A 16,198-nucleotide genomic window follows, 5' to 3' on the forward strand; every position below is an offset into this window, starting at 1 on the left:
TTGCCATAGTTCATTCAAACAAAAGTTTATGTGCATAACCTAAAACAAAATTAAGATGAGGTAAGACCTTACCCACTTATAGCCACCAAGTTAGATGTAATTATCTGGGTGTTGAGGAGAGTGACTTAGGGCAGTGAGGCAAATCAGAGTGTAATGGGGAAAAAAAGGGTGCGATCTGTGGGAGATGAAGGGGAGATGGGTGGTCGCTGATGATGGCAACCACTGGAGCGCAAAAGAGGGACAAGAAGGGGTGGGGTGAAAAGGGACGAAAGTGAGAGTGGGTACTTTCTGTTTAGAAAACCAAAGGAATATGAAGATTCTGTGGAAGAACTTCAATTATTTTATTCTTCAATTATTTTATTTTAAGTTTTCATATTTGGCTTTTATGAATAATTTTTAATATATAATCAGTGAGGCATCTTAGCCTTACAATTGAGTATGTCATATTATTTAACATTATGTGACGCATTCTACAATTCGTCACCAATAAACTTTCATTTGGGCGGTAAAATTTCCTGCCGATTTATATATGGCGAATTTGAAAGTTATATGTGACGCATACAATCTAAAAATCATGTTGGTCTCGCGAAAGTTTTTATGTGACGCTTTCTAAAATCTCCTCACTTATTCTCATTATATATGACAAATTTCTGGGCACCACCATAAATTCCATCACATATTCCCTGTTTTCTTGTAGCGACCCCTAGACGATCACCCAGCGAGCTTGGAGGATACCAAAACAACGCTCCACATCCTTCCTGCACCCCTCTTGACAACTTGCAAAGTGTTTTTCCTTTGCACTTCACGGACGTGGCATTGTTTTGACAAATGTTGACCACCTTGGGTAAATGCCGTCTGCTAGGTAATATGGCCCATCGTACATACGTCTGTTGACGCAGTACGTGCCTTTTGGTCCTTTTCCTTGTAGGACATTGTTGAACACTGGGGATTGGGCAAGGACGTTGAGGTCATTTCGAGCTCCTGGAACCCCGAAAAAGGCGTGCCAAATCCATGTATCAAAAGATGCCACCACCTCCAAAATGATACTTTTTGCTCATCTTCTGTCCCCATAAGCGCCTTGCCATACACTTAGACAAATTTTCCACATCCAATGCATACAATTGATGCTTCCAATCATCCCAGGAAAACCTCGCATCTCGCCCTTCTTCAGAAGCCTTTGCAAGTCCATGTTAGTAGGTTTCCGGAGGTATTGTGCGGTGTAGATAGATTTGATTGCTCCGCAAAACCTCATCAGGGACTCAAGAATGGTTGATTTCCCCATCCTCGTATCTCATCTACTTGGTCTGTAGATGCTACATATGCAAGCATTCGCAAGGTAGCAATAATTTTTTGCTCTGGAAGGAGACCCATAGCACCAAAAGCATTATTCTTTTGCATAAAGTAAGAATCATGGTTGCAAACAGCAATCATGATTTTGTTGAACAAATGTCGTTCCATTCTAAAACGACGTCTAAAGTACATATCAGGGAATGCACTATTACGGACAAAATAATCGTCCAAGAGTTCTGTACCTTATCGTTGCTTGCTTCTATCAAGGTTTCTGGAATGGATGGGCATGCAGATCTGACCCACATCTTGGATGACTTGACGGGAATGTGACGCTTTTGCCATTCTTGCTTCATCATCTCTCCTTCTACGCTCCTCATCCTCTTCCCTCTCATTTTGGGCCACATGGAGATTGAACATTCCTTTTGATTGGTTCAACAATTCTTCCTCTTGCTGATCGATTTCCCACATCATCCTTGAGGAAGAATAAGATATTGTAAGAAAGAAGCAGAAACTATGAATAATGATATAGATTTTGGTGAAGAAGGAAGGAGAAACTATGAATAATGATAGAGATCTTGAGAAAATTGGTGTGAGATTTGTGAGGATGGATGGTGGATTATATGGAGGATTCAGAAATGATTAAGTTGTAGATAATGACACGTGGCATGCTGTCATTTGTTAAAAATCTGATGGAAATCTATTCTCAAAGATTGTAAATAGATTATGACATGTGGCGCAAAGTGATTGGTTAATAATCTTATCGGGAATCCATTACCAATAATTGTATTTTCGGATAATGACACGTGGCGCAACTAATACGATTAAAAATTTTATCGGAAATCCATCACCAATAATTGTCTTTTCGGATTTTATGACAAGTAGCGCAACGAGAATGATTAAAAATCTTATCCGAAATTACAAATAAAATTTCTTTGTATTATTTTATAACTTTTTGGATAATGACATGTGGCGCAACGAGAACGATTAAAAATCTTATTCGAAATTAGAAATAAAATTATTTTGTATTGTTTTATAAATAAAAAAATACTAATATTTTATTGCCTATTGTCAAGGATATTGAAGTGCAACGGTGGAGATGCAAAAGGCGATTACTGTTCATTAAGGGCAGTTATTGTTCACTGGGTGGATAACATAGTATATTGCCAGGGGGAGGGTTCCCACGCTGGAACTGCTCTAATGTTACCACAAATATTATCCTAGCCATTGATAGACCATATATGAATCATAGCCATTGATTAGATGAAATAATATTCGAATGCAACGATAAATCAAATAAAATTTTCATCAACCTTCTATATATAGTAGGAAAACATTCATTATAATCTTTACTATTAGAATGCCATAAACTTATTTGGAGTCATTAATTGTAATCACTAATCACTTTCCAAGTTTCCACCATCGCCTCAGTCAGGCTGTCACCAACCACAAAACCCCACCACTGTACACATCCACCATCTTCAGAACTTCGCTTCAAGTTCATATTAAACCATGATTAATGAAAGTTGATGGGATTCAATGAGCAGTGGAAGATTTGATATGAAATGAAGGATGGAAACAAGTGACTAATTGGTCCTGAATTTTAATGCTTTATGAGCTCCTTGAGTTCCCACTGTGGCATCAAAACTTTGGCTTTCCAGCCATTTATGTAGCCCACCAAACTAAAAAGCATCCTTGCATTTCTACTCATATCCTGCATGTATAGTCATTACTCGTGACATCGATCTAAATTTGATTTGATGAAAGGTGATGAGTTGTACTAATATTGATTACTGTAGCTAATTGCTATTCACGGATCACCAAATTTCTCACATAAAACTCAGGTGAGGAATGCACGTTGTCCACTCGTCTTGTTCATGGTTTTGCTGTTACTTATCATTTCAAATGACAAGAGTCCTCAAAAAGCAGGCAGCAATATGGGTGAGCAATTGTTGTGTAGATCGCTGGTATGCATTTACAATTACAAACATGCATTCCTCTCACACATAAATAGATAATTTGCATGGCACACAAATATGTATAGAAACGCTCAAACACTGATCAATTAGTAATTTAATACAGAGCTAATGACTTATTCAGTTCCGCTCCTTAAATTAATATCACAATCCGAATTGCTCATCATTGTGAAACTTCACTCAAATAACAAAGTGATGGGCCTTTAATTAATGTGAACATTTTATTGTTTATGGACAACATTGTATTCGTATATCCATCTGGTCACAACAAGATAACTGAGTGGTTTTTGATTTCATTGAACTTTTGCAGAGATTGACGACCATTTAATGATAACCTAAAAAATGATTGGTTTAGTGTGAGAAATATTGTGAAGTGAGCCGAATGTGCGAGTAGCACCATATTAAGTACTAATTGGTTAGCTCTTTACTGTTCATGTATGTATTAGAGTTAGTATACCCTTCAAATGCGCGTAGAATAGAAGAAATGTATGTACCATTTAAAACTTAAGATTACTTGTGATACAAGCGCGTGCGTATGACATAAGAACATTGTTCGAACATTTAAAAACGTTTTTTCAGCTATGCGTACGTATGTGCAATATTATCACTTTGCTAGAAATTGCAGACATTCTTTATTTTAGTCAAGTGAGAAGTTGGTTATGGGTGGTGTCAGGTGTGGCATCAAATCCAGCATTTTGGAAATTTGTGGGAGGAAAAAGTAGGAGATGTTGTGTATGGACAAGGATTGTCTCCGCTACCATTTTCGGTGCTTCCTTATGTCTTTTTATTTGTATGGTTACGGTTAAACTATGTCAACATTTTATATTATTATTTATTTTTATCTTATTATTTTTATAAAAAATAATATAAAATGTTGGTGTGGTTTAACCATGATCACATAAAACAGGTAGACACCGAAAGTAAAAGCGCAAACAATCCTTGTCCGTTGTGTATAAGGTTTCGTTTATGGCATCAAATCAAATCCAAAAACCCCAAAGGAATCTTTTACTTTGTGTTGCTAAATGCTGATTGTCTAAAAATCGCTCGAGTGACTTGTCCCTTCCCCTTATAATACTAATACTTTTTTAATATTATTTTTTTGCCAATTTGAATGCCATACATAGAGGCCACAATGTCAAGTTGTCAACCCACTTCCACCACCATTTTTTATTTTCTTAAGTTTTTCTGTTAGCTCAGGTTGAGGGCATGCCACATACTAGTCAACCATTTTACAAATTTATGCTATAGGTTTAAGACACTGAGCTGGGGGAAATTTGTACTCGTTTAATAGATACTTGTTAAGTGTTTAGAAAGTGAATTATTAGTTTAATGAATGCTTGTTAAGTAGTGAACTGGTGATAAAAAATAATTTCTCATTGAGCAAATGTTGTTGTGAAAGTGCTTGAAACATTTATTCTGTATATAGAAGTTAGTGGAATATGCAAATTTCATCCTCCATGAATTCTAATTATGCGATATTGGGATGAGACTTTGCTGCAATTGGTGAGACACAACAAAGTTCTTAAAATGAAAGTCAACAAGAATATGTCTTATGCCACTTCAACGCATGCCCACCAAGTCAAAGTTTGATATACAAACCTTTAGGCCTAAAGAAAAGTTCCATATAAGGCACACTTTTCCATTTGGTGGAAAAATGTCACGAATTTTCAAACCCACCCTAAGGTTGGACCCTTCAAGGTTACTTGAAAATTTTAGTTTTATTATTGAAGAAAAAAATGAAAATATACCCAAAGAAGCCTTTCATCTGCTTTCTCTTCAATGGAAGTTTTACTTTCCTATAATATATCTTAATTTTTGGCACAATTCTTCTTTTGATAATCGATTCAATCCCTAAACAAGAAAATATCCTTGGTTATATTTCATATCTTCAACAAGTGTAGTAATAAACATAATGGCCATTTAGTTCCGATGGAGGGAAGAATCTACTATAGTATTTTGAAAAATTTCCAAACAAGCAGTTTTAATGAAATCTTTCAATCTCTCATTTAACTATGTTCAACGCTATGTATTCCTCTATCCATAGAGTACAATAAATGGCTATAACAGAGTCTCTATTATTCGTATTACTCTAGGATCGAGGAATTTTTTATACTCCTACCTATTATCCAGATATACCAACAAATATGTACGATCTCTGAGGCTACTATGAAGTATGCACTCATAGGTGGTGGGGCAAGCTCATTTATTCCGGTTCACACTTTATCTTGGCTATATGGTTCATTCAGGAGAGAGATCGAGTTTAAATGGAACTAGTTACAAGTTTTTAATAAAATACAAAATCGTAAAGATACAAAGACGTTAATAGAACCAAAGTATATATTATATATAACCCTAATATGATATGGTTGTTGATTATTACTTAACTGTTGATTAAGGTACTTATTTTTTATTTATGACACATCACATGATTTGCAAATTTAGTTTAAATATAAAAAGAGAAAAGGGAAAAGAAAAGCTACTTTACATGTTGCTTTTTGGACGAAGCACTATCAAAAGTCCTTGGACTTTATAAAGTGAAAACTTGTGTGCTACTCAAGACTGAAATCTGGACTCTTTCTTTATCTGCAATTTAGATTAGTGGGCTTAAAATGCAGAAATAAAATGGGCCACCAGCCACTACTATGATGAGCAGCTATCATTCCCAGCTGGTTTATTTCAAAATTTTGTATAAGCTATATATAAAATTGCTAAACTAACTTTGTAATAAATCTCTTAAACCAAAAGAGATTAGTTTGTTTGGAACTTGGAAGTGCGACAATAGAAGCAATCCAAGTTTGAATCTCTGTGAACTTCAAAAGAATTGAGCTTTTAACTGTCTCATGAGTTGTAAGATCGATTTATGCGACCAGAGTTATGTATTTTTTTTATAATGTACACAAATTTTGGATTGCTCGAGGGCAAATAATAGGAGGAGAAACTTATCAACATATCAAACAAACAAAAATTGTAAATATCTCTTGGCTAATTGGTAGAGTGGACCATTTCTGGTCTTACTATCCAACTTGATTGCTGGTCTATTTGTTCACCATAAATTATTACCTCAAAGCCTACTGATTGCGGTACCAAAAATTGACCTTCGAGCCACTAAGGGCCTCTTGCATTTTACAATAATACGGCATAAGCTGCATGTAGTTTTAACCTATGCCATCATTCATATTTGTCTTGAACCCAAAATCCCATCGAAACTTTAACCAAATGTCAATCGTAGGGCCAATTGGGTATTTGAGTTATATACGCAATATAATTGCACATACTTAAATATAGTTGACCATACATAGTTAAATATAGTTTATGAGGTGTTTAGTTAGACCAACTTTTGCTTGGTTGTTTTTATCCCAATTTCGTAAACATCGAACCCCACACACAAGCCAAAAACTAAAAATACGCCCGAAAACAGAAGTAAAATCTTAAGAGTACTGCAACTGATAAACGACCTAGATTCATTTCACTAATAACTCCTAGGGATAAGCAACGATTATGGCTGGTGGGTAACTGCGGTTATTTATTCATAAATGTTTATATTCATACCCGTATAACCGTTTACCCGTTAGGTAATTACAGAAACGGTTATACCCATACCCATAACCGTTTATAAACAGTTAACCATACCCAGAATCATGTACCCATTTAACCATAACTATTTACCCGTTTACCCATTTTTGAACCCGTTTATCCTTGTTTTACCCATCTAATTATCCTTTTTTTTTTCACCCATCTACATATTTTGTTTTAACAATTTGAAAATTACAAAAGAAATTTTTTTCATAATATTCGTTTTCTGACAATTAAACACCGTTACAGGTACATTTTAGCATGCATTTTTCCTATTTTAATCATTTAAGTCCTCATACAATTCCAAAAATTGAAATAATAGTTTACCACGATATTTTTCTGCTACACTCAAGCAAGTCTTTAATTATAATCCATATGATTACTAAGTAATGCTTCTAAAAACAAAAGGTAGTCATTATCTTGAATACTAGATAATTCAAAGCTCCAAAATATTTCAAAACTAACACTTTCAAACACTAATGCTTTAGCACGTTCAACATGAGGAGTAGAGTTTGAATCTGGTTCAATAGTAAAAATTAAAATTAGGCTAAAATAGTAAATATTTGAACATATACATAATTTATATGAAAGTTTGCATATATTAAATTAAATGGGTAAATGGATACCCGTTATAACAGTGGGTAATACCCATAACCGCCTATTTAAATTTCATGGATAAACGGTAACACCCATAACCGTAATCGTGAACTTTAAATGGATGGGTAACCACGGTTACCCAAACCCATGTGTATTTTGCCTATCTCTAATAACTCCACATGCAAAGAGAACACCAAATCACTACAATTACAAGAGTAAATTGTAGTAAAAGTTCCTCAACTTTAATCAAACTGGAGTAATGGTCATTCAACTAAAAATCTATTACCATTGATCCCTCAACTTATAAAAATGTGTAGCTATGGTCCTTTTTGTAAACTTCGTCAGAATTTTGTCAAAATAAGTTATGTTGGAATGCTAAAATTGGGGTCTCTCAACTCATTAAAACGTGTAGCTATGGTCATTTTCGTCAACTTCGTCAGAATTTTGTCAAAATGATTTATGTTGGAATGACCACTGCTACAATGGGGTTAGAGTTGAGGTACCATTACTCAAATTTGGGTTAAGGTTGAGGGACCCAAGGTAATAGATTTTTAGTTGAGGGATCATAGTTGCACATTTTGATGAGTTGAGAGGCCAATGATAATGAATTTTTAGTTAAGGGACCATTATTCCAATTGAGTTAAAGTTAAAGGATCATTGCTACAATTTACTCACAATTACAATAAGCTTAGTAGAGTGAGTGCCAAAAAGTGTGTAAAACACTCTTAGTGCAGTGAAAGTTGTAGACTACTTTTCCCAAAATTTGCGGCATGACATAAAAACATAAAACGTGCATGGAGGAGTAAGTTGTGTGCTTAGTTACCAATTCGGAGATCTACATTATGGTTGGCAGAAGGGGATTTGGAGGAAAGCAAGGGAGTAAGATGGAAATGGGAAGTTGATGGGGGAGGAGAGATTGTGGCTAGGAGTAGGGGGGTTTCAATTTAGGATTTGGGCTTTAAAAACAGTAGGTGAGGAGGAGGGTAACAAAGAGAAAAAGACGACCATGAATGCCGAGAAAGCATGTCGTACTCTCAAACCGAGGTTAGAAGAGGGCAGAAGAGGGTGAAAGTTAAAGAAAAGACATAACTTTTATCTTATTGACCTCACATGATTTGCATTGCCTCGGACAATAACGTTATTTAGACTACCATTTCTCTTTTAGTATTCTTTATTGTTTTAGGAATTGTTCGGAATTATGGAAACTCGCATGATTGATCAAAAAGTTAGATTTTTCCTTAAAAAATAAGTATAGAGTAACTTTGCTCACATACCTCTTCTTCCAGACACAACCATGTGTGTTTAGATTGATTCTTTCATCATCGATACATAAAGTACGTAAATACAAAAAATATTGATAAAAAATACTTCAATACAACACAAAAATTAAGAAGCATGAATAAACATTCTTAATGGCTCAAACTGAAATTTGTATACAATTCTATTGAAGTTTATAAATTTAATCATTTTGGGATGGATGTATTTGGGTTGTCAAGCATTAGAGACATTGTTTATGTTCATGCCAGCATGTCATCCGGGAAACATTGCTGGATTTTTGCAATTTTTAAGGAAAAGGAAGAACAAGAAGTAGAATTGTACGACAATGCGCTTCAGGATTCTTTCACAAACGACAAGTCCCACAGCGTCGTAGCAGCCTCTCATTCATCGGACTGCCGCCGTCGCGTAAACTCGGAGGCCGTGTTCCGCACGGTCGTTTGACTCAGTCATCAGTCACTCTCTCCAGAAACAATCAACTCAAAACCGCGGGAACCCTTTCACTTTCACTGTTAAGCAAAGTCACAGACGCTAAGTACGACGATTATTTCATCCAAGTAAATTTTTAATCTTAAACTAATCATCTGCCTAATCATTTCCCAGCAGCTAATCCAATCAAAACTTCAAATGACTGAGTCAACGGTCCAAAACCCCCTTCAAAGCTTCCATCTTTCTCTCTGTTCATACAATTCCTGTACAATTCCGATCCGAAACCAAAAACCCAGTTCATAAAATTGGTTTCTGCGACTTGGGTTTTCGATTTCGGATCGACCCAGATGAGCTTTCGAATCGGGTTAGGGTTCTTGGTGCTGGTTTCCCTCTGTTTTACGGTGAAATCCCAGTGCGGCAAGAGCTGCGGCGCTCTAGCTTCTTACTACGTATGGCAGGACTCTAATCTCACTTTCATCGGCGAAGTCATGAGTACGACCGCCGTCATTATCGCCAACTACAACAAGGACAAGGTTCCCAGCGAAGACAGCGTCATTTCCGGCACCAGGGTCAATGTTCCATTCACCTGCGGCTGCATCAATGGCGACTTCCAAGGCCATATGTTCCAGTGGGACGTCCATCAAGGCGACACGTACAACCTGATTGCGAAGACATACTATTCTAATTTGACGACGGTGGAGGACCTGGAGTGGTTCAATAGCTATGATCCTAATAATATACCCGTTAATCGTACAGTGAATGCTACTGTGAATTGTACGTGTGGGAATAGCGCGATTTCGAAGAATTATGGTTTGTTTATTACTTATCCTCTGCGTCCGGACGACAGTTTGGCATCGATTGCGCAGACGGAGCAGCTGGATCAGACTTTGCTGCAGAACTATAATCCTGGTGTGAATTTTAGCCAAGGGAGCGGTTTCGTGTATATTCCGGGCAAAGGTTTGGGCTTTTGTTCTTGATGGGATTGTTTGTGCTTTGAAGTTTGAATTGTTAAGAAATAAGAACTGATGCAGACATTTAAGTATCTTGCTGAATTTGCATAATTGTTAAAATCAAATGCATATTGTTCAAGAGTTGAAATCTTGTTATTTGATTAGGTAGAGGCTTATGAAGGATGTATATGCTAATGAATACTAATAAGGGAGTAGTTTCGTGTATATATCCGGGGAAAGGAACCATTTTTCGACCAAGATGAGAGTTTCGATGCTTACATGTGTCTAACTTAATATGCAGAATTGGTAAAATGGAAGGCATTTAGTTGTTTTGGAGTTGAACATCTCATTATTGATTTGGTAGAAGCTTATGTATGTGTTAGTGAGTACTAATTTGAGCATGTTGTGGATTAGTGATTGCATTTTATTACTAAGTTTAGATGCTTTGATCCATATTGCAATGTTAATGACTACAGCTGGAATGATGCCACCAGAAGGAAAGGTTGCATAAATTGCATTAGAAGGTTCTTGTTTAGGAAGTGACAGACGTAAATTAGTGGAAAAGGAAGCTTCAATTGTGAAGTTGAAATCCCATAGCAAAAGTTTGTGTTGAACTTAAGAATGTGGGATCTTGCAGATTTTTTTCTGGATACCAGCGTAGGCCAGATAATTGATTTTCTGTAATTTCAACAAGACATCTTTAGTTGTTATTCATAATACTTGTTAGTGTATGTTACAATGTTTATAAAGTGCTAGGCAGTGCAATGCCTTTCCTGTGGTTATGGATCCGGGGGGTATCTTGTGAGTGATGTACTGAACTGGTCAATTGAACAATAATACAGTAACTATCTTCTTTTAAGATCTCAATTAACGATAAACTTTTTAGATGAATCATCATCTTGTTTTACTATTTTATTGTCCATTTCTGTTATTGATATTCCTTGAAGCATGTGCGAAAATGCTAGCGAAGACAATGAGTTGTTTCAATTCTATGTTGTTTCTGAGTTTTTCCTGTGGTAATAAATGAAATATCACGAATCTTTATTGGATATCCAGTTTTTTAGGGTATTATGAAGCATTGCTCTACTTTTTCAATATAGTTTTAGAAGAGGTTATATTTTCAACTTTCCTCACCTAAGTCCTTGTTTCTTTTTCGTCATGCAGATCAAAACGGAAACTATTTGTCTTTGACGTCAAGGTAGCTTCTGCTAACTCAATACATTAGTTAAACCAACATTCCATCTTGTTTTCACTTTTTGTGTCTTCTGAAAATTGTTAATATTTATGAGCTTTGTTTCTTTTTGTTCTTTTTGCAGTTCAGGTGATATGACCGTCCCCTAAAATTGGTTTCATGTTCAGATGCGAGTGTGTGATGATGATTTGAAACTCAACGCTACTTGGAGCTCATATTTTTCTTTTGTATAAGCAGGACTGAAAGTTGGAGCCATTGCTGGCATATCTGTGGGAGTAATTGCTGGAGTGCTGCTATTGGCTGGTGGTGTATATTTTGGTTTTTTCCGAAAGAACAAGGTGGATACGACTTTGCTCCTAGCAAGATCTGAAGATCAATCTCAAAATGGGCGTTGTAAGTTACTCCTCTCGTTTTTTATTCCAGATATTTGTGAACGGAAGAGTTCCAGACTTTTTTGGGTTTTAACTTTTAAATCTATTTACCTTGATTCTTTGCAGTAACACCTGTTAGAGTAGCTGACTAAGATCCTTACTTTAAGATTTATCCTTCTCATTTAGCATTATTCTTTATAAACAGGAGGGTTTTCCTTCTACCCCCCCCCCCCAAACAAAAAAAAAGGTTTCTTCAGCACTTTTCCAAATGACTGCTGCTAATATAATTGTTAGTTGTTCAATGTTGTTGAAGAAATTGGAAATTTTTCTATGTCTCATATCATTACCACCGATAATTTGCTCTTGGAAATCCCATTAATCCAGCCCTGGTCATTTTGTTGCTCTATTTTGTTAATAACAACTGTTGTGAAGTGTCACAAAACTGCCATGTATTTTCCGCTCTTTCTTGCACTTATTTGAACATTCATTGTATTTTACTAGTTCTTGCCCTCAAATGATCTAAGATTTTTGCACCAAATGGATATTTGACATGACTTCATTGATATTTTCTTCTTGGTCTAGCTCTTGGGATTACCCCTGATAAACCTGAAGAGTCAAATGCTGCTGGTCGAGGCCTAACAGGCATTTCTGTGGACAAATCAGTGGAGTTCTCATATGAAGAACTTGCAAGGGCTACTGATAACTTCAGCCTGGCTAATAAGATTGGACAAGGAGGTTTTGGGGCTGTTTACTATGCAGAATTGAGAGGCGAGGTTTGTTTTCTTTAACATTTTCATGATTTCGATGCTTCCCTTCTCTTTTCTGACCTTTCTGTCCTTCAACCAAATGAAGTTTGAGTTATTTTATCGTCCCGCTGCATGAGTGTTTAGTGTTTGCAGACCATGCTTTGGTTTATTTTGTAATTATTTATTTCTTCTTCTAGAAATCTCACTCCTATAATTCTCTCTGTGCAGAAAGCTGCAATCAAGAAGATGGATATGCAAGCATCAAAAGAATTTTTGGCCGAGTTAAATGTTTTGACACGTGTCCATCACTTGAATCTGGTAATGAACTTATCTTTTCAACACTGACAATATATATGAATTTTGATTAAGAACTATAAAGTAACTGATGTTTTCTTTTCATTAACAATTTCCTCCACATAGTATCTTAGCATATTTTTGAAAGAATTTCGGGAATCAACGAGAAGGGCCATTGTTCATGTCTACTTTTCTGAGATAGAGTTACTAGGCCAGTAGGCCTACTTAAGCATGCGATTAAAGAATTTTATTTTATGTAATTACTAGAAAGACATCTGCACTAAGAAACAGGATGTTATAAGATAAGCGTTTCAGTACATAAGTGCCGGGATGAATATGTTTTGTTATTTATACGGGTATACCTAACTCCTACTTTGAATTCATAGTGATACTATTATGAATGAATTTGGGGAGACGTCATTGGTGCTCCAAAAAAGTCATGTGCACACTTTGCAAGTGTATTTTTGTTTTTAAATATAGAAACTTTGGAGTGCATGATGACTTTTTTGGAGTGCCAATAACAGCACCCAAAAATGTTCCCTGAGAAGAATGTTCATGTTCTAGCTGTCTCTATAATCTAGTCGTGAGGATCTACCAGTAATAGCGTACTCTGTACTAGTTTGTATTTGTTAACCATTGCGCAACTGATCTTTAAGATGCATAATTATCTCTAAGCTTCTGAACGATCAATGCAGGTGCGCTTGATTGGTTATTGTGTTGAAGGCTCTCTTTTCCTAGTCTATGAATACATTGAGAATGGAAACTTAAGCCAACATCTGCGCGGTTCAGGTTAGGCTGTGCTTGATGAGTATTTAAGTACTTCCATATGCAAGAGATTGGTAATAACACTTTAAGTTATCCAGGGAGGGACCCGCTACCGTGGTCTAATAGAGTGCAGATTGCCCTAGATTCAGCAAGAGGTCTTGAATACATTCATGAACATACTGTTCCTGTTTATATCCACCGCGATATCAAATCAGCCAATATATTGATAGACAAGAATTTCCATGCCAAGGTTACTTTAGCGCCTCTGTTTCCAATATGAACCATTGAAATCTTGTATTGTTCCAATGAAATTCCCCGTTTTCAATGCAGGTTGCAGATTTTGGGTTAACTAAACTGACTGAAGTTGGAAGTACATCACTCCCCACACGTCTTGTGGGAACATTTGGATATATGCCGCCGGAGTAAGTATTTTTTCAAATTATTGCTTTTAGCGTTTTATCTGTTACTTGGCTACCAATAACAGATTAACTGACACACCCCGATCCCGATGTCCGGGGGACACCAGGATGGTCACGTGCTGGCCGACACCCGAAGGTGACGCAAGCCATTTATGAATGCAAATGCTCTGAACATGCCATGCATTATCTTTGTGAATTCATTGTTGGCAATTGAATATTATTTATGTCACATTCTTTTGTCTTGCTACAAATTAGGTGCATGTTCTCAGCATTTGCATTCATAAATGGCTTGCGTCACCTACGAGTGTCGGCTAGCACGTGACCATCCTGATGTCCCTCCCCCGGACATCGGGATCGGGGCATGTCATTAACCTTTGTTGCATCCTGCTGGAAGGACCTATTGTAAGCTCAATAAGTTGATTGCATAACTTATTTAGCCATCATCCCGACCAATAAGCTGATGGCGGAAGGGGACTGAATATTTTGTCTTTGTGCATATGGATTAACTCCTAACATGGTCGCGTGCAGATATGCTCAATACGGTGAAGTTTCTCCCAAAGTAGATGTTTATGCTTTCGGAGTTGTCATTTATGAATTGATCTCTGCCAAAGAAGCTGTTGTAAAAGCGGATGGCTCTAGTTCCGAATCAAGAGGCCTTGTTGGTTTGGTTGGTTTTCTCACCATCTTTATACTTAAATAAGCCAATTTTTGCTTTCATCAAGTTTATGTTGGGTTTCTATCTTGCCATTACACAACAGCCTCTCGGAAAGCACTCGAGCATACTTTTATTGTAATTTTATTTTTCGCAGTTTGAGGAGGTCCTCAATCAGCCCGATGCCGAAGACCTTCGAAAATTGGTTGACCCTAACCTTGGAGACAACTATCCGCTTGATTCAGTGCGCAAGGTGAAAAAACTTCTGAGACCAAAACACATTATGATATATCTCAAGATATCACTCTAAACATAGTTATGGTGGGTTTTTTTTGGTGCAGATGGCCCAACTCGCCAAAGCGTGCACGCACGAAAACAAAGATCTCCGTCCAAGTATGCGATCGATCGTGGTGGCGTTGATGACGCTTTCATCCTCAACTGAGGATTGGGATGTCGGATCTTTCTATGAAAATCAAGCTCTTGTCAATCTGATGTCCGGAAGGTAGAATCAGGCGAGTGCAAAATCTGCAACGTTACATGTGCTTAGGAAGTTTCTTTTGTTGTGATCATACCGAACATGAAGACATTAAAGACATTGTACAAGTCGTATAATTGAGCATTGTGGGAGTCCTGTAAATTGTGTGTGCATATATAAATATCAATTAGTGTATCAAATGAGGTGAGAGCGTATTGCTTTCTATCTATGTATCTTGGGTTCTAGTGGATAGCATATTGGGTTTCCATGCATTCCGGATTTAAAATTCTCTGTCCCTACCCACTTGTCTTATTTCTCCACTTCTTTCAACTAGTGTAAATGGTCGTGATAAATGCGAATGAGGTAGATGGGCTTAATAGCACTCACGGAAAATCATGAATTATATATAAAATTTTTATCGAATCATGAAATTGCAATTCACAATTTAAAAAGTCATCATGCACTCTTCTTTAATTAAAAAAAAAAACAAATAAAAAAGAATTGTATGAAGTGTATGATCAATTTTTTAGAGTGACATTTCTGTAATGAAAAAGTGATAATTTTTCATCAATTTCCATTTCAAGAATTGTGTGTGTGAACACGAAAAATTCCTGAAACAAGAGACAAGAATAACGCGTACAAAATATATTTTTGTGTTTAATGATTTTGGGGTTACAATCTCTTTGTAATTTGATCCTCTGATTCTATCTTCGTAGGGTGTAGGTTTGTGGATGAGCTGTTGATCCAAAGGGCCGTCGGGGCTTGATCTAGGGATGAACAGTTGATGAACGAATCTTCGAGGGCTTTTGAGCTTGATCTTGAAGACTGGGTGTATGGATTTCTTCAAGGGGGCCGTCGGGGCTTGACCTTGAGGGTTGATGGATGAGCGGATCTTCAAGGGCTTTTGGGCCTAATCTTGAAAACTGGGTGTATGGATTTCTTCAAGAGGCCGTCGGGGCTTGATCTTAAGGGTTGATGGATGAGCGGATCTTCAAGGGCTTTTGGGCCTAATCTTGAAGACTGGGTTTGACGAAGAACGAAGAGTGTTTTCTTGATCCTTCGGGATTTTGCTTGAGAGCTTTAGAGTTTCAAGGCTTCAAGGTTTTGGTGTGATGTAAATTCCCTTCTTTCTTTCTTTTCTTCTTCCTTTCTTTTTCTCCTCAAATGAATGCCTTGGCTTCCTATTTATAGAATTCC

General features: G+C 36.7%; 2 protein-coding genes across 2 annotated transcripts; both read left to right on the forward strand.

The window, feature by feature from the left end:
• The first annotated feature begins 9,073 nt into the window (after nucleotides 1-9,073).
• Nucleotides 9,074-11,240, forward strand: LOC137708584 (lysM domain receptor-like kinase 3). Its single transcript, XM_068447696.1, has one exon. It carries the CDS (start codon nucleotides 9,485-9,487, stop codon nucleotides 10,112-10,114), a length of 630 nt encoding a protein of 209 aa, XP_068303797.1. The 5' UTR covers nucleotides 9,074-9,484; the 3' UTR covers nucleotides 10,115-11,240.
• A 227-nt stretch (nucleotides 11,241-11,467) lies between these two features.
• On the forward strand, nucleotides 11,468-15,313 carry LOC137708583 (chitin elicitor receptor kinase 1-like). Its single transcript, XM_068447695.1, has 9 exons — nucleotides 11,468-11,672; nucleotides 12,233-12,423; nucleotides 12,625-12,714; nucleotides 13,386-13,479; nucleotides 13,554-13,705; nucleotides 13,786-13,877; nucleotides 14,403-14,541; nucleotides 14,684-14,779; nucleotides 14,868-15,313. Exons 3-9 carry the CDS (start codon nucleotides 12,643-12,645, stop codon nucleotides 15,030-15,032), a joined length of 810 nt encoding a protein of 269 aa, XP_068303796.1. The 5' UTR covers nucleotides 11,468-11,672; nucleotides 12,233-12,423; nucleotides 12,625-12,642; the 3' UTR covers nucleotides 15,033-15,313.
• Nucleotides 15,314-16,198: the final 885 nt, after the last annotated feature.

Source organism: Pyrus communis, chromosome 11 (assembly GCF_963583255.1).
Source record: "Pyrus communis chromosome 11, drPyrComm1.1, whole genome shotgun sequence".
Taxonomy (NCBI): domain Eukaryota; kingdom Viridiplantae; phylum Streptophyta; class Magnoliopsida; order Rosales; family Rosaceae; genus Pyrus; species Pyrus communis.

Coding starts and splice junctions, on each gene's coding strand:
- LOC137708583 (XM_068447695.1), top strand. CDS start 12,643: ATGGATATGCAAGCATCAAAAGAATTTTTGGCCGAGTTAAATGTTTTG. Junction 13,480..13,553: donor CCAACATCTGCGCGGTTCAG/GTTAGGCTGTGC, acceptor TAAGTTATCCAG/GGAGGGACCCGCTACCGTGG. Junction 13,706..13,785: donor ACAAGAATTTCCATGCCAAG/GTTACTTTAGCG, acceptor TTTTCAATGCAG/GTTGCAGATTTTGGGTTAAC.
- LOC137708584 (XM_068447696.1), top strand. CDS start 9,485: ATGAGCTTTCGAATCGGGTTAGGGTTCTTGGTGCTGGTTTCCCTCTGT.